Below are 24,025 nucleotides of genomic sequence, written 5' to 3'. Positions count from 1 at the left end.
GCTGTTGTGGACTTTCTACTCAGCCTCAAAGCTCTTGGAGCTGCTGAAGCTATGAAACAAAACCAGATGTATGTGGAAATATGTTAGTGCTTCTGCTATTCTGCATTATAAGAATCATACAGTATTAAACTGAGAAGATACTATCAGAAGTTACAGTCCTATGCATCCTTTTACCCACTGAAATTTCAGAGTGTTTCTTATCAGAGAGAGAGGAGCTGGGGGCAGGAGAATAAGATTTCATTAAATAATTGTAATAGCTACCTATTTCTCAAAATGTGAGTATCTGTTGGTGGGAAGGCTTTAGCCTGCCTCTCTTGAGGGATCTTTGTATGGCGAGAACACGGTCTTGTACAGGATGGGAGACGGGAGGGCTCCGTCCGTGTGTTTGCTCTGATGCAGAGGTGGGAGCCGCAGAACTGGTGCGCTTGCCGTACGGCGGGTTGGGATTTCGGACCACCCACACAGTTGCACGGCTGTAATGGTCGGGTGTAGAGATAAACCTTTGCTTTGAGCACCGTGCATGTGGCAGCTGATGTATGGAGCTGCAAAAGCTGACTCAGGACAAGGAAAAGCAAATCGGGTTTAATTCTGTGGCCGGACTTGGATACTCATGCAGAGTCTGCCGACACGACCAAGATCTCCGGCTCTCTCTCAGGCGTCCGAGCCAGCTACAAGAAAGTGGACAGTTCCTTGTCTGTAAACCTTTGCACATGTTGTGTCTCTGGTGGGATTGAGGGTTTCCTCTTACTGTCTCGGCAGGTTTCCCACCTGGGATGGCTTGAAAAAAAGACTGCTTCTGCTTTGTTTGAAGCCCCTCCAACAGCCACCGTGCAGGACGCACTGCAAAACTTCTTACGGGTAAGGAAATCTGATAAGCGAGGGAATCGCCAGCCTGAGAAATGCAATCACAAGTGTGGGATTGGAGTACTTGTACTCGCTCCCCCAGGGCTCCGTGGTACACCTCCAAGGACTAGAACCTGCGGAGGAAAACCTGGTGAAAGCAAAAACTTGTGGAGCCTCTGTTCTAGAATAGCCAGACAGAAGAATGTGATTTTGAAGATGTCAGAACTAGACCCAAAGTGGTCAGAATTGTTTTTAAGGGGTTTGGTTTTCCTTTTAAAAGCCGCGTAGTGGAGGGATTCGTTGCTTGACACGAAATGCGTATGGCCTGTACTCTTTCAGGGTCTGAGAGATCTGTTTGAGCTCATCCCTGGGAATGCTTGTGTAGATGCATTCTGTCATTTCAATTTCTCTCCGAGTATTTTATTAAAAGGCTGTCTGATTAGGTCAGACTTCTCCATTTCAAATTTTTGAAGACAACTAATTTAAGGTTTTGGGGGCACATTGCTTATGTATTTCTAGAAAGAAATTCTTAGGAATAGTCCCTACGGTATAAGAATCCTACCCTCTGAATGGCTTTTTTTGTCCTCCTGTTGATGAAAATGGATTTAAGACATGGCCTGAGTTGTGGTTTTGAGCATATAGCTCTTGTTGCAGGGCCCTGCACAAGATGAATGAGTTAAACAGGCTGTCTTTGGCCGTGCCTGTGAGAACTGCTCTTAAGTGCCTCTGATGAAGTGTTACAGAAACAAATTGCCCTACCATTTTATAACTCACAGACCGGGCCAGCACTTCTGCAGAGTGTCAGGGAATATCATACTTATTTCAATTTCTTATAATTTTGCCAGAATGTCATTGTTTGAGAGGGAAGTTTGTGATAGGTATCTGCCCCGGGCAATATACTCTTCAGCCAAAGTGGTTAAATCATTTCAGAGATAAGCTTGAGGCAAAGTGTTTGTTTCTTTTCATTAGAGAGAAACACAGCTTGTCACTTTGGTAAGTTAGAGCGACGCCGTGGTCTGAAACGGGAACTTGCATTTTTCTTTGGTGAAATGCGGGGAGAGATTTAAAGGACCCAGAAGCATCCCTCTGGAAGCTAGGTATCCCCTGGACGAGCGCCCGTCCCCTCTGCTCGGCACAGAGGGCACGTGCAGCCACAGCTGGCATGCTTCAGAGCATGGAAATCTTCGGCAGGTTGCAGCTCCGGGTTAGGCACAAGCGGAACTAGCTCTGGGGCCAGACAACGGGTAAGGGGAGGAACGGTGTCCGTGCTGTGCTCTCCGTGCTTCCGCTGAGGTCTGGGCTCAGAGCTTGAATGCGGCTGGGATATGGGTCGAGCCAAGGGTTCGTGATAGGAGCATCCTGGGACAGAGTTGCGTGGAGAGTGATGACTGTAACGGCGGTGGGCGGAGGAAGGCAGAGGGACGTGGGGAACGAGGAAACTGGGAATTAGTAGCCGGGAAGGAGATCATCAGAACTGGAGGAAGATTGCTGAAGTTTGGCACCACCAGCACCTTGGGGAGGACGCTGAATGGGCAGGGAGGTTAGAGATCGTGCGTGCGCAGGAGGAGATCGTCAGGCTGGTTCTGAGTTCCCCTTAGCGTCTGAGTGCTTGATGTCACCGCCTCGCCGTTCTTCCGTGACGCTTAGATTAGGTGGGAGTATGAACGTTGTTCTTTGAGTCCCAGGCACTTTGAGAACCTGAGGACTTTACTAACCCAACCAGGCAAGCCTGTGAAAAATTCTTACGCTGATCCATGTATTTACAAAAGTAGAGTTTAGTCATCTTTGGTTTTTTAATTTTTTTTTTTTTTAAAGAGATGCAGTAAGCCTGATACAGGCATTAACTGTGTCCTCTGCATATCCTAATGTCTGCTCTTCTCTGCCTCTCCCACCCTCTGTTCTTTGTAGGTTGAGGAACTGAGCCCAGGATATTCCAAAGCAGGAAGAATATACATTGCCAAGGTAACCGTCACTTCTTGTTTTCTTTAGTCCAGTCATATGCTTCTAGGATAAGAAATATTTGTATTTAAAAAATTATCTTTGGCTGTAAAGTGCTAAGCACGTGTAAATTACTCCATGCAGAAGCAAGATTTTATAAGGTGGTAACATTTCTAAAAAAGGCTAAATCATCAGTGCAGTGGCATTCAAATTCAGGGAGGATTTTGCTTTTGAGTCATCCAGTGGAGTATCCTTCTTGGTTTTTAACAGATCAAATTCTATATAAAGCGGCACTGGTAACTTAATAAGCCACAGGCTGGAGGTTTAATCCCACCACCACCGTGGATTGCTGTGGTGTATACGGAAAGAGAATTGTGGGGAAGAGTAAAGGAGAAAGTCTGTCTCTATTTTACCAATACGGATGGGAGTCTTGAGTGATGATTAAATGCACCACGAGTGCCCGGAGCTCCAGAGATCTTTTTGTTTGCATTGAGGGCAAAATTGAACTCTTAAATGTTAAAATCGCTGCTCAATTCCTACAACCTCCAGTTGGAGTCTAGAAATACTTGAAGCCCAAATAGCTTGAGGAATATTAGCCAGAGTGGGCGTAGCAAAGAGTAGCTCTAGTCATCCTCTGTGAAATTCCTGAATTCCCAATGTCCCAAAGAATGTGAATTTTATCAGGGTAGCGTGCGAGTCGCAGGATCTGCTTGGTCTGGAGTACATTATTACTGGAACCTAGGTGCAGAATTTATTTCACAATAAGCATCTCGTTAAAGGAAAATGAAGGTGACAGCAGAGGAGGAAAACCCAGCAAGAGGTGCAGTACCCTTCACACCAGCTGGATTTGTCTTTTTGTTATATTGTGGCTCACTGTGTGTATTTAGTCATGAGTCTATTAGGTAAAAGCAGCTACGTATTTGTAAATCAGCTAGCATTTTGTTTCTGGCTGCTTATGTACCATGATGAATGTGGTCTTACTTGCTTTCTTGTAAATAGCCAGCATTCATGGAAATTCAGAATTGCCCCTAGATGTCTTGTACAGAGTAAAGAACGGAAGACTTGGAGCTTATTTCCGGTGAAGTTGCAGCAGCGAATCCTTGCAAGTCTTAACCTGAATAGATTTTCAGAATTGATTTTTAAAATTTGGGTTTCGTTATGTGTAATCTACACAGGCTAATACATTTTTATTGGGCTACTAGTTCACCACGTGCCTGGCAGATGCCGCAAACACCAATTAGCATAGACGTCAATAGGACTACTTGTATCTGTTCGATTTTGGTTTGTTTGGGGTTTTTTCCTAATCCCAGGCTCTGTCACTTTGGATCACATCCTTAATCACAAAATTTAAAAAGTGCAATTGGTATCTAATTATTTTGAAGGAGCTAGTGCTCTGATGGGTCAAGCTTCAAAGAAAAAAAAGGAGTTGTGTTTTATTAGTCATCTCCTGACATTTTTGACTGATCTGCAGGGACGCAGGCTTCGCGGATGTCCATCACTCCGTCTATTCTGAATTCACCAGATGCAGAAATTTGACAGCGCTCCCAGCAGAACAGACAGTTCTCTTTCAGAACAGGAAAATCACCAAAATACACACATGCGCATACCAGGCAGTGACATTTCAGAGGCTGAAGTAATAGCCCCGCAGGAGTTTAACTGTTGTCCTTATCCTAACCGAATGTTGGCTTTTTGTGGCGATTACAATGACTGACTGCGTTGCTGAGGGTTGGGGGTTTTTTAGCAACCGCTTCCTTTTACCATGCTTATTTTGTCGTCCCCAAATGCCTCCGTGACTCGGCACCAAAACCCTTCCTGTTACACAGAGGGACGACTGTTTCTCTGCTGTTGGAGAAGAGTTCCCGCTGAAGAATCTCTCACACCTATTGTGAGACCTGAGGGACCTGTAAATACTAGCTGTTACAGTGCTTGCAGTTGAACCTCATTTTTAACGGCCTAGGGAACGAAAGCTTCATAAGATGATGTGCTCTCAGGGGTTTTATGATGAAAGTGGTGTGAGGAATAGTGGCCGTGTAAGTGGAAATAAAAATACAAGCTTGGAAAGTGGTGAAAATCACAGGGAAAACTTAAAATCTCCAACCAAAACCCAATCTCCTTGCCCAAAACAAACAAAAAACTCCCCCGGGGAATCTAGTATTCCATAATTTGATGGTGATTATAATGCTTTGTGAATGAAGAATACTGCAGGAAATGTCAGAAGCCTGAAACTCTACAGTGCAAATGGTTAAGAGGCGGAAATAGCTCTTTTTATCAGTTGCCATGGTCCATAATTGCTCAGTTACATTTGCTGCCTATTTGTTCCCATTTAACTCTTCTCACAATGTCATTTTTTCTTCACAGTGTTACAGGGACCTGGGGAACAACTCTGCGGCTGACCTCTGGATGAATCTCGCTTCGGAGCTGCCAGTTAATACAAAAGAGGTAGCTGTCTCAGTAAGCGCTCATTGATGATGAGCAGAGATAAAATGGTTACAGAGATAAAATTGTTTTCTAAAAGATGTTCCAGCTTGTAAGCCCAGGTTTTAAAGTATTTTGTTCCTTAGCATGGACTCTTTTCTTCTCTTGAGACCTGTTATCCAAATGCCTAAAGCAACTCAGCAAAATAATGAAAAATATTAAGAAGTTGAGAGTATGTCTGACAGCGGGCTTAGAAGTCGGGCACGCCGCCATGCAGATGCTGTGCTGCTTGCAGGGTTAGGCTGTAGGCACATCTGGATGCCCTGCACGTGCCCAGCACTGCAGCTCCGTTACCTGGAACATCTGCAGAACCGCCGAGCCACTGCGGCACTTCCCAGCACCCCATTTTGGGGAAGGTTTATTCCTCAGGGCGCTATCGTGCCTGGCCAGCTCTGGGCAGATGGGGCCCCTCAGGCTGAGCAGTCATCTTAGGGCTGGATGGAGCCCTGCGGTGCCTCCTCTGCGCGTCCTAGGGCTGGATGGAGCCCTGCGGTGCCCCCTCTGCGCGTCCTAGGGCTGGATGGAGCCCTGCGGTGCCCCCTCTGCGCGTCCTAGGGCTGGATGGAGCCCTGCGGTGCCCCCTCTGCGCGTCCTAGGGCTGGATGGAGCCCTGCGGTGCCCCCTCTGCGCGTCCTAGGGCTGGATGGAGCCCTGCGGTGCCTCCTCTGCGCGTCCTAGGGCTGGATGGAGCCCTGCGGTGCCCCCTCTGCGCGTCCTAGGGCTGGATGGAGCCCTGCGGTGCCTCCTCTGCGCGTCCTAGGGCTGGATGGAGCCCTGCGGTGCCTCCTCTGAGCACCCTGTAGCTTTGGAGGAGCAGCCAAGGTTTAAGTCTCTGGGTGCCAGGTTAGTCCTGAGCCCCCCCCAGGCTGGAGCGGATTGTGCTGAGCCATTCAGAAGTTTGTGTGTGCTGCCCAGCATTTATTTATTTTTTAATTTTAATATCTCGGATATTTCAGCTCTTTTATTACTTCTCCAGGGTTTGGAGAGCAGACTGTCCTGCGTTTTAGAAACTGCCATCTGGCAGTGTTCCCCAGCTGGGAGCTCTCTTGCACTTTCCTTTTCCTTTGTGCTTTTCCTGTTATGCAGAAACCGTATAGAAGGTGCCCTCAAATTACTGCCAGTTAAAAACTGAGTAAAAACACATCAGCTTTTAATATTGTTCTGATGTTCCCTGCATCATCATGAAAAACGCAAGTAATGTGAGCAAGGTCCTCCGGCTCTTACAGCCGCAGCCTCAGCCTGACGGAATAAACGTTCTGGGTGGCAGGCAGAATTACAGAAATACGCAGCATTTTCGTGCCGCTCATTTTGAAGGCCGTAAGTAGCCTTTAGGTTGCTGTAGCGAAAGTATTGTGCTGAGATTCCAACCACGAGCTTGGGAGAGAGTTGGCAAACCATTTGGCAAGGAGCTGGCTTGCCTGTGCTACCACCTGCAGGGCACCGTCCAGAATTGCACGAACCCCTTGGCCGCTGCCAAATCTGGGGAGACCAGGGCGCGGAGCAGAATGAATTCCCTTCTTGCAGAAGGAAATAGCCCGGCTCTGCCTGACGGGGAGCTTCCTCCCCGTATGCTGGTTGGAAATCTCTCTAGACAGGGTTAGAATGGTATGTCTGATAAATAGAAAGGATTTTTTCCAAAAGAACGAGAAATACATGTGTTGGAGGCATAGGAGTTTAATCAGAAAAGCGTGGAGATTTTTAGGAAAGACCAGGAGAGCGCTGCGGGCAGAAAAGTCATGAACAGTTAATTCTCTCTCCTGCTCTGAAATTAAAAGTGGGAGTCGAGTAAGGAAGCCAGTGCTTAAGTGGCTTTGTTGAGTCTTGGCAAATGTTAGTTCTTGTCGTCAATCAAATGACTTCCATCGTGTTGAGAAGGAAAAACAAAAGCGTTTGTGCAGACGAGGAAAGTCGGTGAGGGAGCAGGGGTTTGAGTTCTGCTGCTCTGGTTGTCAGTTCTCGTCTCGCAAAAGGAAACGTGAGAGAAACTCTTTGATACTTGGAAGACTTAGATAGGCTTCAAAGACAGTAGCGTCGAGAGGGAAGTACAGGGGAGGGGAAAAACAGCGTTAGGAGGGAAACCGTAAGGCTGGGGGGGTACTTCAAACCTGGCCTGGGGCTGGAGAAGAAAAGGGAAATTCTCTTTTGTAATGGTTTCCATTGGGCTGTATATTTATCTCTTCTTGTATTGCATTTCCAGGATGCAGAAAGCGAGAGAGAACTTGAAGAGATGCGGTCGGTCTGGCAAGAATAACTATGTAAAGGCTCATTCCACTTGATACTGCACAGACAGTAAAACTCCAGTTCGGGGGGTTTCGTGATCCTGACAACTTCGATTGCACTTCGTGGATAAGCCACAAGAGTTTACAGGAAAAAACACGCCGCAGTCTCATCAGCACATCCAGAAAAGATCTTGTTGGGGTTTAAATGGATAAAATTTTGTAACATTGTCCTTCTTACAGCACTGCATATGTTTGATTTTAAAATTCCTAAAAAATGTTAAACTCCTAAAAGAACAGGTGTGGGTGGGCGATAGGTAGAATTTGTGATATAAAAATATTTGTGATTTTATATATATCATAGATATATGTGAGAGAGATACTTTGTGATATAGATACACGAGTATATAGGTATTTATAGATACACATGTATATTTTATATCACAAACTCCCCAGTGACAACCTGAACTCCAGGCCTGCCTGCTGGGGAGCTCTCTCAGCTGATTCCTGAGGAAGTCGTCAGCCAACGTTTTCTTCCGATTCGGTGTTTTCTCTTTCCTCACTAAGACGTAGTCGTTGAATCAGTTGCGAGAACTGATGGCATGCCTTTCCCAGACGTTCAGGTGAGACAAAGCGTCGAGCTCAGAGTGCCGCTGATTGTCACCAGCGTGACGCACTGGAGGCAGCGGGACGTTCTCGCTGCCGTAAAAAAAACCTGACCACTCACCCCAAAACCTGACCGCAGCGACTTAGAAAGAGCGAGTTTGTCGGCCCTTTCTTCCTTGCTGTGAACACGTTGGGGGTGGTGCCCGAAACACGCTCTTGTTGGTCCTCCCTGGCTGTGCCTAAGCTACCTTACTGGTTTTCTGCTGGGGGAAACCAGCGCTGCTCCTTGTAGTGAGTTATTGCCAGGGGACCAACGAGATTGCCTTCCCAACACACGCTTCATTTTTAAGAGCTGCGTTGCTTTCGTCGGAGGAGTGAGCGATAAGTTTTTAACTTTAGGACTTCCTCCCGGTGACGTTACCCCCTTCGCTCGCACTGAAAACTACTTGTGTCCCTCCAAACTACGCTGCTGGGGCTTAGCTGTAATAACTGAGTTTGAAAAGTCGTTATTTATCAACGCAAGACTGGTCACGGGAACAGGATATTCTGGGGCAAAGCTGGCGCTTGGTGTTCTTCTCGACTCCTTGGGCGACACCGCAATGGTGGAGCTCCTGACTGACGTTTGCTCTGACGGCTTCTGGGTAGCAGGCAGGAGAGGTAAACCGCTGCACGCTGCCGCAAAAACTGCCTTCAGAAATTCCCCAAATATTTAGCAAGGCTTTCCTGATACCCCCTCAAGTTTCAGCTGGCAGCTAACTGGACGCTTTTTTTTTTTTAATATTTTGTTGCATCTTGCCATGTTGTGTAGTGTTTGTGAAGTGTAGAGTAAAAAAGCGCAAGAGCAAAAAAACTTCTTAATCACCTTTTTTAGTCCCTTGCGCACGTACGTTAAACTGACGGGGTTTTTTACGTTGCGAAAATAACGCTGGAGGGGGAATGTGTAGCAAACTCGACCTTAAAACCTTCCCATTTTATAGACTGGGCACTTCTTAGCTTTTTTTGTTTGCTTGTCTGAATTAAACTCTAACATTTTGATGCTGAGCTCCTCCCGTGAGATCCAGGCAAGTGTGCGATTAGCTTTGTTTGAAACGACAACGGAGAACTGAATCCTGGCAGGCTCCAGCCGATCCCGTGTTTTGTGGGAGCTCCCCTTGCCATGAGCGGGCACTTGATCTGTAACTGCGGGACCTTGCGTTACATTTAGTGTGTGCTCTTCCTTGGGCTCTTCGCGGGAAGGATGACGCTGCCTTTTTTCCTTTCTCTGAGTCTGTCTTGTTTTGAATATTCCCAGTGGAGGACCATTTTTATTTTTTCTTCTAAACATCCAATCTTTAAATATTTGCACAAGGTTTTTCAGCTATTTTCTTTCAGATTGCTTAAGCCAGGCTGGGAAATCCACAACAGTGATATCCAAAAGATGATGGTCAGCAACTTGATTCTTTCAGGGAAGATTTGCAGGGTTTTTTTCCCGGAGAAGAATGATAATAGCTCTCCAAACGGCCGTATAGTTAGCCGCACTTGCATTGCCTTTCCCTGCCAGCAAGTCCCGGAGTGATATTAATCAGGGATGGTTGCTGTTCTGTGTGTTGTTTAAACATCGCTAGACTAAAAGGTTTCAGCGTATGGAACGGGAAGAGTGTGAAAAGGAAACATTTACGCTACCAAGAGTCCACAGCTTTGCTTACTTGCAAACTCCTTCAAGCCTTCACCTGTTGTTTGACGTGTCAAAGCGTAAACTGTGTAGAGGAGACTTTAGGTTTTGGGGTTTCTGGAGATAATTTTCATGCTGTGTTTCCACAGATCAAAATTCTCCATTAAGTTTTTTAATTTTTTGGGGGGTGTGTGTGTCTCTGTCTCCAGCCAACCAGGGCTTGTAGGCTCGAGGGGAGAAATGCCGGCTTGCAAGAACACGGCTTTGGGTTGTGGGCTGAGCAGCGTGGTCGGGAACTGGCACCCAAGATCTTGGTTTTCTTACCGATAGAACCTGAAGTCATTTTCTTCGGGGGGGAGCAGGCGTTTGGTGCAGTCGTGCGGGGCGTTGGGCTGTGCCAGAACCTCTGCTGTCTTTGAGTAAAAAACCTGCTTCCCCGGAGGAGGAGGTGGCAGTTAAATGATGGTAATTCTTCCCACTTGGTGGTCATTCTCTGATGACTTCACACGGGTGCAGCCTTTCAACTCTCATTTATTCTATTTCAGACCTTCGGTGAACGCTTTAAGCTCTCCGTGCGTTTGCCTGCTTCACTTTTGTGCTGGTGTGTTGGGTTTTTTAAATAGACTTTGGTTTTGGCTTGAGAGAGCGGGGTCTGGCGCTTCGCTCCCGTGTATCCTTTGTGTGTGTGGTCTGGCCCTTCCCGGGGGATCCGGAGCGGAGAGGTCTGTTGTTCTGGTTTTGATACAGGAAAGATTTCCTGCGGAGGCACAGCTCCTGCCTGGAGAGCTGGGTGGAGGCTTCCGTTGAGCGCGTTGGGTTTTCTCGTCTGCTGTATCTGCTGGAACCTAATTAATGCGTCTCTTAAGACGACGATGAAAGGCGATGCCAGAGCTCACAAACCCTTTCAAGTGTAGATAAAAGCCGTATTTTGCCGTTTTCAGTCTGATCTCCAGCGAGTTATGACATAATGATCAAAAGAACTTTTTTTGCTTTGGTTTTCCCTTTTCCTGGCTTCTTGTGAATGAGAAGAATGAGACTAATTAATGTAATGTAACTCTAATAGCATAGCTTGCAGGTCGATGTGGAGATAAGGCAAGGCTGTGTAGCTAAAGCACTTCCCAGCGAGCCGTGCTTGGGATTGAGGTATTTTTTTAGCAATAAAACGTGCAGCCTCCTGTTAGGCTCCGGCTGTGCCGCACGCGGGGAAGGGGAAGCCGTTCCTCCTCTTCGCAAGGCGAGATGCACTTCAATAGCTTTCGGACGACACGGAGATTGAGACCGATTTTTAAACTTTGCACATATTTCGTATACTGATCCCAGCGTACAATGTGAATTTCTCAGCTGCCCGCACTGTATGCGTTCCAGGGCCACAAGAAACTAATTTCCCTGGTACAGTTTTGGTAGAGAGACTGTCCTGTTCCCATCCAGGTGAGTTCTTCTGGACTTAGCCCAGGCTGAGAGAGAATCATTCCCTGGAGCTATTCTTGTCTTAACTTTAAAACGTACCTACCTGTGGTTAAATTGTGATGTTAAAGAAGAACTGAAGCTATTTAACTGATTTCTCCTCGCTGCACTGTTCTGTTTGAAATAAAGTACTTTTATTTATAGGGAGAAGGGGATCCTGCTTGAGTTACCTGTGTTGCTCTCTTGCTTTTTATGCCAATAGATGTGTAGGTGAAGAAACGCGACAGCCAGTTTGAGAGCATCTACCTGAGGTCATTGTACCTGTACGCAGGGCGGCCGTGCCAAAGGCAATAGGAAATCGCGGGAGAGGAAGGGATGAGCTCACTGTTTAGGTCGCGCTGTTTGTGTACGTCATAACGCGGGTTACACCGGTAGCAGGTTTTGTATGTCGATACAACTACTGCTGATGTTTTTAAAATGCACCAAAGTAATACAGCCACGCTCGGTGGCAGACGCTGTACTCCAGGTGAAGTTGTTTTTAAATAAAGGTGGATAATGAGTTGGGACTCGGTGTGAGTATTCTGCGACCGTCCTGATCCTAAAGGCCAACGTCAGCCTCCCCAGGCCAGAAGCTGTGACCAAGGGGCTTGCAGGCTGGCGCTGTGCCTGATTTCTAGCTCGTTTTATTTCAAGTTACTTTGCAGAGAGAGTGAATGAGAACACCGACTGCGCTTCAGCGTTCCTCAGAACCCTCTTAGGGCGGGAGTTCGAATACAGCAGTGGTCGTACAGCGGGAAACGGGGTTTAGGCTGCCGAAAGGGATGGGCGGGAGTCGCTTTGGTTGGGCTGGAGGACCTGCATGGCCACTTGCACGGCAGTGCACTGGGTCACCTCAGAGAGAATTTTGATTTCCCTAAGAGGAGCCAGCGCCGATACGAGGGGCGTCCTGCCGAGGTCCGCTGCTTTGGAGGGAGGAGCACCCCAGAAGCAGGAAACGGAGCTGTGCAGGATGAGACCTGTGGCACCGGCACGTCTTTGGCTTAGCCAAGGTGGGACGCACTGAGGACACCGAGTCGGGGATGGACGTGCAGGGTGCCCTGGGTCCGGCGTAAACCTCTGGCTCTCGGACCATCGGAAGTTTCGGAGTGGCTTTTGAAAGGGACGGTTTGCCATGCTCTCGTGTTAACCCAGCGATCCAGGGAGCGGTGGCTTGAGTGCGGTTGGGAAATGGTTTTAAGCAACTTCAACGTCTGGGCGAGGAGCTCAGCGTTGACCCTATGGCTTGGGGCAGGGTAGCCTGTGCAGAAAAAGGGATTTAAAAGCAGACAAACTCGGTTATATAGCTGGTTTCCAATAAAAAGCATACCAGAGCCGTGACCACCTCTCCCATGTGCTGGGAAACTTCTGACTCAGTATTGGAATAGAAACATCAACATCGCTTCCTCCTAGGAACGGGACAGTCATCCTAACTCCCACCCCGGCTTCTTTCTGCTAAACCCAGATTTCTTTGGTTCAATGACACTTGTGATTCTTTGGAAATTCCCTGGCAAAACCCGACCTGCGCAGCCCCTGCTTGGTTTGAGAGAGAACCTGCAGCGGGAGGAGCGCCAGCAGCAGCCTTCCCACAGCAATTCTTGCTGCTGCGTGAGCAGCCTCCAGGCTGGCGCGAAGGAGCGGTGGCCGGTTTATTCTGCGTTATTTAGCATGAGCCCGCCTCAAAGTCTCTGAATATTATAATAAATAAACTGTTGGGGTTTTTTTCAGCAGAAGACACCGATAGAATTAAAATGTACATATTTGAGTATTGTGTGCAAAGCACGTAGTAAAATCAGAGAAGCTGTCCTTAGGGAAATGTTTTCACTGCGAAGGGCAATTGAGGCGAAGACGGGGGGGGAAGGCGAGGTAAGGTTGAACACAATCCCAGCTTGCTGGAGACCTGCCGCGCTCCGGGCTTTGCACGTGCCGGCGGCCGCGGCAGTGTCGGGCATGCGAACGTGATCTCGGCAACTTCAGTAGCCAGAGCTTTACTTCTCCTCATAGGATGTATTTCATTTGTGCTTTCTCCAAAGAAAATCTGCGAAGGGCTGAAGACCCTGAAGACGACAAGATAAGGCAGGATGGTCCTCTGGAGAGTCCCATCGTTATAAATGCATCCTGTTACAAATGTTATAAAGGCAGCTTCTCGTTTACTGGCCTGTTGTCAGCTTGAGCGCGACATGGAAGTTAACGGCCTTTTGGATCAGGTTTTAATAATTGAGTTGTTTATGAAAAGCAAAGAGGCTCGGAGATGTGTCCAGGCTCCCTGCGCTGGGTTGCTTACATACCTGCAGTGAATTGTTTTGAAGGCGAGATTAACGATGGGCCGATTGCTTTTCTTCTTAGTAACAGGCTTAGTTCTGCAGCCAGGTCTCTCGAGTGTCTTTTGCTTAATAATAGCGAGCGTGTTCCAGCGTTTCGGTGGCCGAAAAGCCGTGGTGGGAGCGGCGCGGTACCTGCCTGCGTGCAAAGACGGCTCTCACCGCGGGCGAGGAGCGGGAATGAGTTTGGACGCGAGGGACTGTAAATACACAAGGCGTTTCCCAGCATCCCGCTTCCATATTAAACAAAACAAAAAAAAAATCATATTTCCTGGCAGCGTCTCTCCTTAAACATGAGAAATGAGGTGGTCAAAGTATTGCAAAATCGTTCAAGTAAGTGCTGGAAGCAGATTCCTCCCCCCGCCGTGGAAAGAAGAGCTGCAACCACGCGCTTTGCACGCCACGGCCGTGACCTCCTGCGCGGCAGCATTTCGGTGCCGTGGCAAAGGCGTACGCCTCAATCTTCACGATCTGGGCGCAAAGAGCCCCGGGTTTAAACGCCGTACGGGTAGGGGAGGAGCTGGAGCTGCAGAGGCAAACTGGCCGGGGACGCGGGGAGGGATGCTCGTGCGGCCGGTAGACCGCGGTGGGTGCCGACCTGGCAGCACCGCGGGCTCTGCCGCAGCGTGGGTGCGAGTCACGGTGCTCTTCGTTCAGCCCAGCGCCTTTGCCTCCTCCTCCTCCTCGTGCAGAGCACACGGGGATGCCTAGCTGTAACGGCAGAGGATGGTCGGCACGCCGCATTTCTGCGCTGGGCTCCGTGTCGGCTGCTGGCGAGTAGGGAATCGCGGCGGGACAAGGCCAAAGCAAGGGGTGTTTGTCAGCGGGGGGGGGATCGCACGCAGCCCCCGGTCTGCAGGGTTCGACTCAAACGGCCGCTGCCGCCTTCGCTTGGCGCCGGGTCCCTGGGGGTTATGGCGGGCGCGCTGCCTCTGTTGACCACGGGCGTCACGGTCGTACCGGTGCCGCCGGTAGCGCTGCGGGGTGAGGCAGCCTGGAAAGCGTCCTCATGTGCCGGGACGGGTTACAGAGGAGGGCTGGGGCTGTTCCCGCAGCCACCCCTCCGCTTTGGGGTACCCGTACAGTGCAGGTGACCACCCTGCGGTCCCAGGCGGGAAGGGTGGCCCCCGGCCCAGGCGCCCGCGGTGTCGGCATCTCCCGAGGGTGCTGCTGGCGGGCAGAGGGTCTCCGGCTGCACCGCAAAAGCTGGAGGTGAGCGTCGGTGGCAAAACTCCGAGTGGGCAGAGTGCGATGCTGAGATAACTGCTGGTTTCTGGTTTACGACATCTCAAGGGATGCTTTCGCAGACGGGACTCTAAAGAGGAGGAGAAAACTTGCGCTTGCTTTCACACCTCGGAACCACGGAGCCGTTGCTGTCTCGTTCGTGCTCAGTGATTTCCGTAGCCCACGGAGGCACCCGGGGGACGCCGCGGTGGGACGATGCTCAGCAGGGCACGACCAGGGCTTCATTTCCACGCTGTGCTTCGGAGGAGGTGCAAATCCTGCTCGTGCTGTTCATGTGGCGGGTGTGAGGATTTGTGTCGTGTGTTTGCGCTGTTGGTAACACACGAAGAGCTGGCGGGGGGGTATTAAAATACACCGCAGCACAGAACGTCGCTGGGGCACCATTTCGAGGGCTCCAGTGGAAATGGAGTCAAGAGGTGAAAGGAAGCTGCGACCGGGACAACTGACTCGTGGGCATCAGGGGAAAGCCCAACGGGATTTTTTTTTTTTTAACTTTTTTAGGACCAGCGTTCTCCTGATGAGATCAAACACCAGCACAGACCACCTTCTCCCCCCCAAAAATACATAAATCCAGCCTTACCGATTGGTAAAGCCTCTGAAGGAGAGGAATTGGCTGCTGGTAAATCATTGTCGTTAGGATGAGCTTTGTGCCATCGTCTGCAGCGCCTCGGGGTGGCCACTGAGATAAGCACGGGTTTAGCTTGTGCGGCTGCTTCTGCCCTCCCTTCTGGGGAGCACACAGAGCTGAAGACACCCTGATATAAAGCCAACTCTATCAGCTTTGGCTGGACCTTAAAAAAAAAGAAAAAAAGCTTGCTAAGGTTTGTCTGCTTTAGCAACTTGGTGATGCGGTACGGCCGCGTGCCGGCGGCGTGCAAGGCACTACGGCTGCCCGGCAGGGATGGAGTTACTTCGTGCGTGGGGGGGCTTGTGCTCGAGAAAAGAGCGTTTCCTTAGAGCTGCAGGTCATGCTGCCAGATGGCATTCAGGAGCTGAATGTGGAGGGGGGAAGGTTGATTTCGGAGGTGGGCCAGGTCCCATCTCAGCAAAGCAGCTCAGTGCACACTGCCAGAGCCTAATTTTGGGTGCCCACAGCCTCCTTCTGCTTCAAGCAAAGGCACGTAAATGAGAAATACCTTCCCCTGGGTCACTCTGTGCCCAGGGAGATGTCCCTGCATGCCAGAAGCCCCTCCAGTGGGATTGGGGGGGCGGGGGGAAGGAGAAGAAGGCCCCCCAAAACCTTCCCCAAACTCCTTCCACACCCAAACCAGAGCAGGGATGCTCATGGCTTCAAAGTGATGGGGCCATCCTCCCACCCTGGCAACTGGTCCTGAAACGCTTCTTGAGCTCCATCAATAAGATACCCCCCACCCCCCACCCCCCCGGCTCCCACGTGGCTTTCCTTGACACTGGGAAGGGCATCCCCCCCCAAATAGCCTTGCCCAGCCTTGTGCTGTGGGGGACGAAGCAAATTTCTCTTTGCTACCCCCGGGGGCAAAGCGGGGGGGGGGGTTCTGCTCCTGGCAGGGAGCTCGCTGTGGGGAGGTGGGGTTTGACCTGTCCTGGGGTGGGAGAGCTCAGGGGGCGCAGGACGGGGGCTCGGGCGTGAAGGATGCTTCCAGCCACCACCCTCCCCAGGAGAAAACGAGCGGAGCCAGGTCCCATGTCAAAGGCGTTTATTGCTGCGGGGACTGGCTGCCCGTCACCCTACAAACGGGTAGGGCAAAGCAGGATCCGTCCCCCGCGCCCCGGCACTGCCAGCTCCAAACCCAGGGGGTGCAGCGCAGACGGGACACCCCCCCGCCCCCCGGCAGACGCTCAGGGCTGGGCGAGCGCCGGGTGCCTCTGCCGCACGGTGACGGTGAAGGGCCGCGGCTTCAGCGCCAGCCCGTGGATGCAGTCCATGGTGAGGTGCTCCGCCGGGTTGGCGTGGAAGGAGCACTGGTGGAGGAGGATGGCGGTGAAGAGGAAGAGCTGAAGCTTGGAGAGCTGGTCGCCGATGCAACGCCGTTGTCCGGCCGAGAAGATCATGACGCTGCCGGCGCGGTCGCGGTCCAGGCGCTGCTGCGCGTCCAAGAAGCGCGTGGGGTCGAAGCGTTGCGGGTCGGGCCACTTGCCGCAGTCGTGGTTGACCGACCACTGGTTGATGAAGACCACGGTGCCCTTGGGGATGTGGAAGCCCTCGAGCTCCACGTCGTCTGTGGTAGCGTGTGGGATGGTGATGGGCACGAAGCTGCTGTAGCGCAGTGTCTCGTAGATGAAGGCCTCCAGGAGGGGCAGGTGGGGCCGGTCCTCGGCCGTGGGCAACCGGGAGCATCCCACCACCTGGTCCAGCTCGGCCTGGAGGTCCCGCTGGAGCCGCGGGTGCTTCAGCAGCAGCAGCAGGACCCACGAGAGCGCCGTGGACGTGGTGTCCTGCCCCGCACCAAAGATGTCGGTCATGGCACCCTCCACGTCCTCGGGTCCCAGTCCCTCGGGGGGCCTGTCACCGCGCTCCACGGCAGCGATCATGACGTCGCTGACATCGCGGAGGGCGTGCGGGTCAAAGGTCTGGCGGTGCTGCACCACCTTGGCGCGCACGAAGCTGTGCAGCTCCCGGTTGAGGGCTTGGAAGTCACGGAAGACGCGGCGCACGGGGTTGGGGAAGTGCAGGAGCCAGGGCAGCACGTCCACCACGCTGCCCGCCCCCACCGTCTGCCCGAAGCGGTCGTTACGGTCCAGCAGTGCCGTGAACTCGCCGTCGGCGTGGCCGTAGCGGCGGCCGAAGCAGAGGGCGCAGAGGACGTTGGCGTTGGCCACCACCAAGAGCGGGGAGGGCTCGAAGTAGGCGCCGCCTTGGCTGCGCCGCAGAAAGAGCCGGACGAGGTCCCCGGCCTCGGCCACCACGTGCCGCTCCACCTCGGCCGCCGTCGAGCGCGCGCGCAGGGCGGCGTGGGCCAGGCGCCGGCGAGCCCTCCAACGGGGCGAGCAGGAGCCGAAAGCCACGCTGCGCCCTCCGGACACCAGCTCGAAGGACGGGAAATCGGGGCGGCCGGCGAAACGGGCGCCCAAGCCCACCAACGCCCGCCGGATGACCGCCTCGCCGTTGAGCACCACCACCCGCCGGCGGCCCAGCCGCAGCTGGAAGACGGCGCCGTAGCGGCGCGCCATCCGGCCGAAAGCCAAGTGGGGCAGGCGGCCCAGCTGCAGCACGTTGCCCACCAAGGGCCAAGCGAAGGGGCCCGGGGGGCTCCGGCTGGCCGGACCCCCGCGCTTGGTGCCGGTGCGGCGGCGGGCCCCGGCCAGCAGCAGGAGGGCGGCGAGCAGGAGGAGCAGCAGGAGGAGCAGGAGCAGGAGCAGCAGCACCGGCCCCCCGGCCGCCCCGTCGGGGCTCCCCGCAGCGCTCATGGCCGGGGCCGCTCTGCCTGGGGCCGCGGCTCGGAGCCGCTTTATAGCCGCCTCTGAGGGGGACGAGCCTCTCCCCTCCCCCGGAGCGGCCCCGGCCGCCGCCAGCTCCGGAGGGGGACGGGCAGGACCCGCCCGGGGCTGCGGGGGGGGGGGGCGGCCCCGACGGGGCGCACGGAGCCGGGCAGAGCCGCGGGGGGGGCGGGCGAGAAGGGGGGGGCGGTGTGTGGAAAAGGAGGGGGGTGCTGGGCTTTCTGCCCAGCTGCGAGAGCCGCTGTGGAAATGTGGAGAGGTAAGCGGCAGCCAGAATTAATCGCGGGGGGGCGGGGGGCAGGAATTTGTCTGCTGACCTCTTCTCCTGCGGAACACAGACCCGCCACCCTGCCCAAACCCACCCGGGGCACGGAGCGGGCGCTGCGCCATGTCCCGCGGCCCCAGCGAGCGCTTTCCCTCTTCTTCATTTCCCGGGCCGGGGCTGCGGAGGGCCCCTCGGCACTCGGGGCTTGGAGAGCCTGGCCCCACGCTGCGGCTTTTTGGTGGAATTTGGGCTCTGGGCGGGTTTTTGCGAATCCGGCGCTGGATGTCGACTGATCCTGACCGGCCTTCGGTCCTGAACGTCGCCTCGTCCCGAGCATCGCCTGGAGCCGGGTACCGGAGGTGAGGCTGCGGGTACCGGCCGGGGTGGGATGCGGGGATGCGCGGCCACGTGTCGGGTTCGCTGCGTTACCGGGCAGGCTGAAAGCTCTCGGTCGTCTTTTCTCCTGGCACCCGGCCGCGAAGCGCTCACACCCGCCCGCTGCTGCCCCGCAGCTTGACAGAGTGCCTGGGACGTGATAAAGAGCGCCGGTTTGATCGGGAGAGGTGGCGTTTTTCTCGCGCGTCCCCCTTCACGTATGCTGCTCAGCCGTGTCCCCCGGGATGCTGAAGAAGAAGGTCCTGCCGAGCCGGAGGGGAATAAACACGGTGCTGCAGGGATCTCTGCGCTTGCTGTGGCGTCAGGGACGTGTCACCATCCTGCCCAGCGGCTGTCCCCTGCCCGTCCCCCCTCCAGAAGATGCGCTGCGTCGGGAGCAGCATCCCTGGCGCAGCCGCTCGGGGCAGGTAGGATGGAGCGAAGCTGGGTGCTGCCAACGCCCCCAGAAGAAAAAACCAGATTTCTTCTAATAAAAGGGATGTGGTGTTGGTGGGAATAATAAAAAATAAATAATAAAAAAAGAGCGGAGTGTGTGTGTGGTCTGGTAAAACGGCCGTAGCATTTACGTGGTCGCCGGGCGGGTTAGACCCGCTGCTCCCCACCTAAATTAGGGTGAGCGGGGCTGAGGAGCAGCGTTCCCAGGGTTGGTGGCGTCGCCGTCACAGTCCTGGTGCAGCGGGTCCTGCGGTGGGTGAACACCGCGGGGCGCACGGGGTTTAGCCACGGAGGTGTCACTCGATGTGACGCGCTCGTGTCCCCGAGGGACCCGTGACGCCAAAACCACGGCCCCGAGCTGTCGGAGGCGGACGGAGAATAAAAAGAAGTGTGCCTGCGCGTGCGGAGCGAAGCCAGCGGGTGATGCCCGGGGCTTCTCATGGCAGGAGCCTGGAGACATTCAGTGCGGCGTCAGGATTATGCGGCCGTGAGTGCGTCGTTCCAAGAGGGATTTTTTTTTTTTGTAATTGCCATGTTTTTCCTGTGAAAAATTGGGATTTCTGTAGGGCGTGTGAGAGCTCCGTGCTGGGGAAGAGGCATTTCCCTGGCGATCCCATGGGAACAGCAACGCAAACATCAAATCTCAGGCCCACGCCAGCTGAAGCGTGTCGGCGTAGGGGCGAGGTGTACGACGGAGCATCCCGAGCCGGCGCTGGGCACGGAGCGAGGAGAGGCGCGTGCTCCCCCCTTCCCTCCGGCATCTTTCCCGCAGCCTCCAGATTCACGGCTCAGCCGTGGAGCTCACGTGCGGTTTTACACGTTGTAACGTTACAGCCGGCGTCACGCCTGTTATCAAGTCTCATTTTTCAGGAATTAAACTTCACAGCACGTAAGGTTTCCGCTGGACTGAGGAAGACCAGCGGGGGGAAAAAAAACCCATCATTTACTTCCTCATAGTTATAGGCGTGCAAACCAATAAAGCTTGATTAGATTAAGCTGCAATTTTTGGGCTCCTGTAGCACAAACCTTTGTTTTCCGGCGTACAGCGTTGCGCGAGGCTAGGCTGTAATTCCCGTTGGTGTTCCCTTTTCATTAAACCACCGAAGTTAGGGAGTTTTGCGATCTGCCCCACGTGCGGTGGGGCTGGGGACGTTTCCTGGCAGCTCCGCCTGGATGCTCCGGGGAAGGTCCCGGCGCCACGCGGGCACGGCGCTCACGGCGGAGCAGCGAATCCTGATTTGCTCGGGTGAAGGGAAAGTCATTCTGCAGGAACAGCGTGAGATGGGAAATTTTCTTGGCCGTTTCCCACGCTGCTCACCCCCAAAAATCCAGCGTCTCGGGGCCGTGCGTTGCTCCCACCGGGCTCTTCGGCGTCGGCTCCAGGCAGCGGGGTGCCGGCGCAGGGTGCGCGGAGCAGGGCGGCACGGGAGGGGTCCGGGCCCCCGCGGGCAGCACCAGCCACAGCGATACCACCACCGCGGGTTCTACAGAGCCACGAGCACGTCAGGCTACCCCAGGGATGGGTTGGGCCCATGGCACCCCTCCCCAACAGCCTTTTTCCAGGGCAATTCAGCAGTTTGGGGGTGCTTTTGGGGTTTTTTTGGTTGTTTTTTTTTTTTTGCTTTATTTTCCTCCAAGCATCCCAAGAGGGAAAACCCCATGGGCCGCACGGCGCAAAGGCTGGTGCTTGGCCAGGGGTGAGCGGTGGCGGAGGTGTTGGTGCTGGGGGGCACGGGGGGGGGGGAGCGGCAGGCAGCGGGGTGCCGGTGGTGACGGCATCGGGGGGGTTCACGTCTCTGGGGGGGGGTCAAGCCGACGCGAGGGGCTGACACGGGATCTGCCCGTGGAGTCCCATCCTCACCTCGGGGGTCTTGACGTGCGTCCCGGACCCGGGGGGAGGGATGTAGCATCATGGGCATGTAGAAAAGAAAATTAAGAAGAAAAAAAAAAAAAAAAATCCCACACCGAGGGAAAATGGGGAATTGCTCCTTAATGCAGCTGTGTGGTTTTGGCACCTTCGTCCCCTTTTTTTTGGGTTATTCCTCTTTTTTTTTGGGTGGGCAGAGGAAGGCGAAGGAGGAGATGGGAATTTCCAGCTCCGGAGGCTCAAGGCAGCAGCAGGAAGGCTTCTCCCAGCAGGATTCCCGGTCTAAGTCAGCCGAAGGTGAAAACTCTGGGTTTCGGTAAGTGCCTAGTCTTTACAACATCGGAAATAATTAAGCTATTGACGTTAAGCTATCGATCATTAATAATTAAGCTATTAGTAATGAAAAGGGGGAAAAAAAAAAAAGTCTCCCGCAGAGGGGGGGTTCTTTTCCCCGTTTGGAGTTTCGGGGATGGGGAGCAGCTCCGGGTCGCTCCCCTGGGGCACACGTCGGGCTGCTCAGCGTTAAAATAAAGTGCTGTCCTGGGGAAAAAAGGGATGAAAAAGGGGTTTGGGGGCTCCTTTAGGGCTCCTCCAACTTACTGCCTCCCATTTTATTTGAAAAACTTCTATTTTATTATGTATTTAGGTATTTTAAAATGTGTCCTTGTATATATGTATTTTTAATATATTTTTTTTTCGAGAGAGATAAAGCATTGTGCGGATGGGGACCAGTCTGACAAGGGTTATGGTACAACTCTGTATAACTACAGATATCTGGTTTTCCCGTCCCTGGCCCAGCCCCGCAGGTTGGTTTGATGCTCTAACCACAGCGTCTCTGCTCACCTGCGCAATTATTTATACAGAAATGTAGAAACGCGTGACTACATAAATACATAAATATGTACGGAACTGTGGGCACAGACACGTGAAGAGATGAGTCAAGGGTGGGGGCACGGGGGGACGCGGCGGCGGCACACCCTGCGGTTAGTCCTTAAATCTTCTGGCTCTGACAGCAAATTAAAATAGCGCCGATGTGGCTTTTGGGTTGGTTTGTCTTTTTTTTTTGTTTTTGGTTTTTTTTTTCGCCCCCACCTTCAGCAAATGCGGAGCCGGAGCGGGTGCAGGAAATCTGTAGGGAGGATGGGGGGGATGCTCGGCTCCAGCAACGCTGAACAAGAGCAGGAACCGGCCGGAAAAGCTGGGCATGGAATGAAAATGTTCCTCACTTGGAACGGCCCGGGGGCGACAAGCAAGAGAGTAAGGATAACGATTTCATTACTTCTTAATATGTGAATAGGGATAATAATAATAATGACCTCCAACAATCTTGATTTTTCAAATGTTTAATTTTAATTTTTATTTTACTTTTTTTTTTTTTTTAGGTTAGAATTGTCAATGGACACAAGAGCTGATGTATGTTTTTTTCCCTAGGGATCCAACTGACAAACTCATCCCAATTAACCAATAGTCCCGTATCACTCTAAATATATTTGAAATTTGCTTTCCAGCACAGTCAGAGAATTCTTTTTAAGGGGACCTGGTGCTTCCCGGGCGTCCTTCCTGCAGCGCCCTGCCTGCAAACCAACGCACCGGCATTTTCCTCAGCGTATTTCTCACAAACCCAGAACTCAGGCACGAAAAGCCGGAGCCGACACCGAGGTCGGGCTTTGCGGATTCCCGCTGCCAGCAGCGAGCTGTGGAGCGAGGACAAGACGAACAGAAACACGAATATAGGAGATAGTTGGGAGATCAGTCAAAGGGAAAAAAAACAAACAAAAACAACCCCAAAACCCCCAAGCCCCGACCCAAACACGGAAGCGACCCGAGCCCACGGGCTGATGGCCACCTACCAACCCTGACCAGCAAAGTCAACGCGTATGAATTAAACGCCTCAAAAAAACCCCGCGGCAGATGGGACCAGAGGGCTGCTGCTTTGAATTAAAAACACATTCGGAGAAGTAAATCTGTTGTAACATCTCATTGTCTCTCCTTGATGGGCTTACACGGTATCTGGGCTGATTCGAGGGGATTTTGCACGCGGCGTGGTCACGAAGAGCCTGTCGGTGCCTGAGCCCGACGTGGAATAACCGGGAAAATCCACCTGCTCCGGGAGGAGGGGCCTCTCCGAGCATCCCGGCGGGGTCTGCGAGTGCGGAGCATCCCTGCAATCCACCCCCCCCCCCACCGTCCATGCTGGCTTTCACGGGTTTCAACTTTACTTCAAAATAAATGGCGCATCGCGCGACCGACGTCACCTTGCTAAGGCTGGGGGGCTCAGCCCGGCTGTAAAACAGTGCGGAGAGGCTTTTTTCGGGTTTCTTTCTTTCCCCTCTCCATCATTTACTCCCCAAAACTGCAGACCCTCGGTTCCCCTTTCTGCTTCCCCGGCGTAAATCTCTGCAATGAATTGGACTTAGATTTACTAAACCCATTGAGGGCAGAAATGCCAGTTCTCCTTATTGTAAATCCTAATGACAGGAATCACTGAAGCCCTCGTTAAACGTACGCACAAGGGAGCTGGGAGAGCAGCCGGTGCCGCTGGGCGCGAAGCCCGGAGGAGCAAAGGGATGCTCAAACCCCCCCGGAGCTGTCGGGAGATGATTTGCTTTGCGTAACCACATCTGCGATATCTGGGTGTGAACGGGCAGCACGTCCCCCCCGCGTGCTTTTGTGGGCGACACCGGTCGGGAAGAGACCCCCCCCCCGCCGAGCTGGGGATGCCGGCAGAGACGCGGCTCTCGCCGTCGCTTCCCTCCGGGTGATTCGGCTGCAAACGGGGTGAGGTTTGCCCGGAGGGACGCGGGCGGGTGGCTCTGCCCAGGGCAAGCTCCTGGGGGGCAGGCGGGCGGTTTGACCCCCCCGGGAGCTCACGCTGGACTCCTGCCCCCCGTCACGGGGCTGCCACGGCTT

The 24,025-nt window shown here is 53.2% G+C and overlaps 1 protein-coding gene and 1 pseudogene across 2 annotated transcripts in view; one reads left to right on the top strand and one right to left on the bottom strand.

The window, feature by feature from the left end:
• RMDN3 (regulator of microtubule dynamics 3) overlaps positions 1 to 11,692 on the top strand; it is a 39,515-nt gene extending 27,823 nt beyond the window's left edge. The window contains exons 9-12 of one of the 2 annotated variants that reach the window (XM_075755660.1): positions 760 to 858; positions 2,752 to 2,805; positions 5,140 to 5,220; positions 11,396 to 11,692. In XM_075755660.1, coding sequence (XP_075611775.1) covers positions 760 to 858; positions 2,752 to 2,805; positions 5,140 to 5,220; positions 11,396 to 11,407 — 246 coding nt within the window. In that variant the 3' untranslated portion in view covers positions 11,408 to 11,692. Of the gene's footprint in view, positions 1 to 759; positions 859 to 2,751; positions 2,806 to 5,139; positions 5,221 to 7,453 lie in introns of both variants that reach the window. The other variant, XM_075755659.1, reaches the window with a different exon arrangement.
• Positions 11,693 to 16,401: 4,709 nt separating this feature from the next.
• On the bottom strand, positions 16,402 to 18,122 carry LOC142601949 (cytochrome P450 1B1 pseudogene; annotated as a pseudogene).
• Positions 18,123 to 24,025: the final 5,903 nt, after the last annotated feature.

Source organism: Balearica regulorum, chromosome 5 (genome assembly GCF_011004875.1).
Source record: "Balearica regulorum gibbericeps isolate bBalReg1 chromosome 5, bBalReg1.pri, whole genome shotgun sequence".
Taxonomy (NCBI): domain Eukaryota; kingdom Metazoa; phylum Chordata; class Aves; order Gruiformes; family Gruidae; genus Balearica; species Balearica regulorum.
Note: the sequence above shows the minus strand (reverse complement) of the source record. Positions and strands in the feature narration are given on the sequence as shown.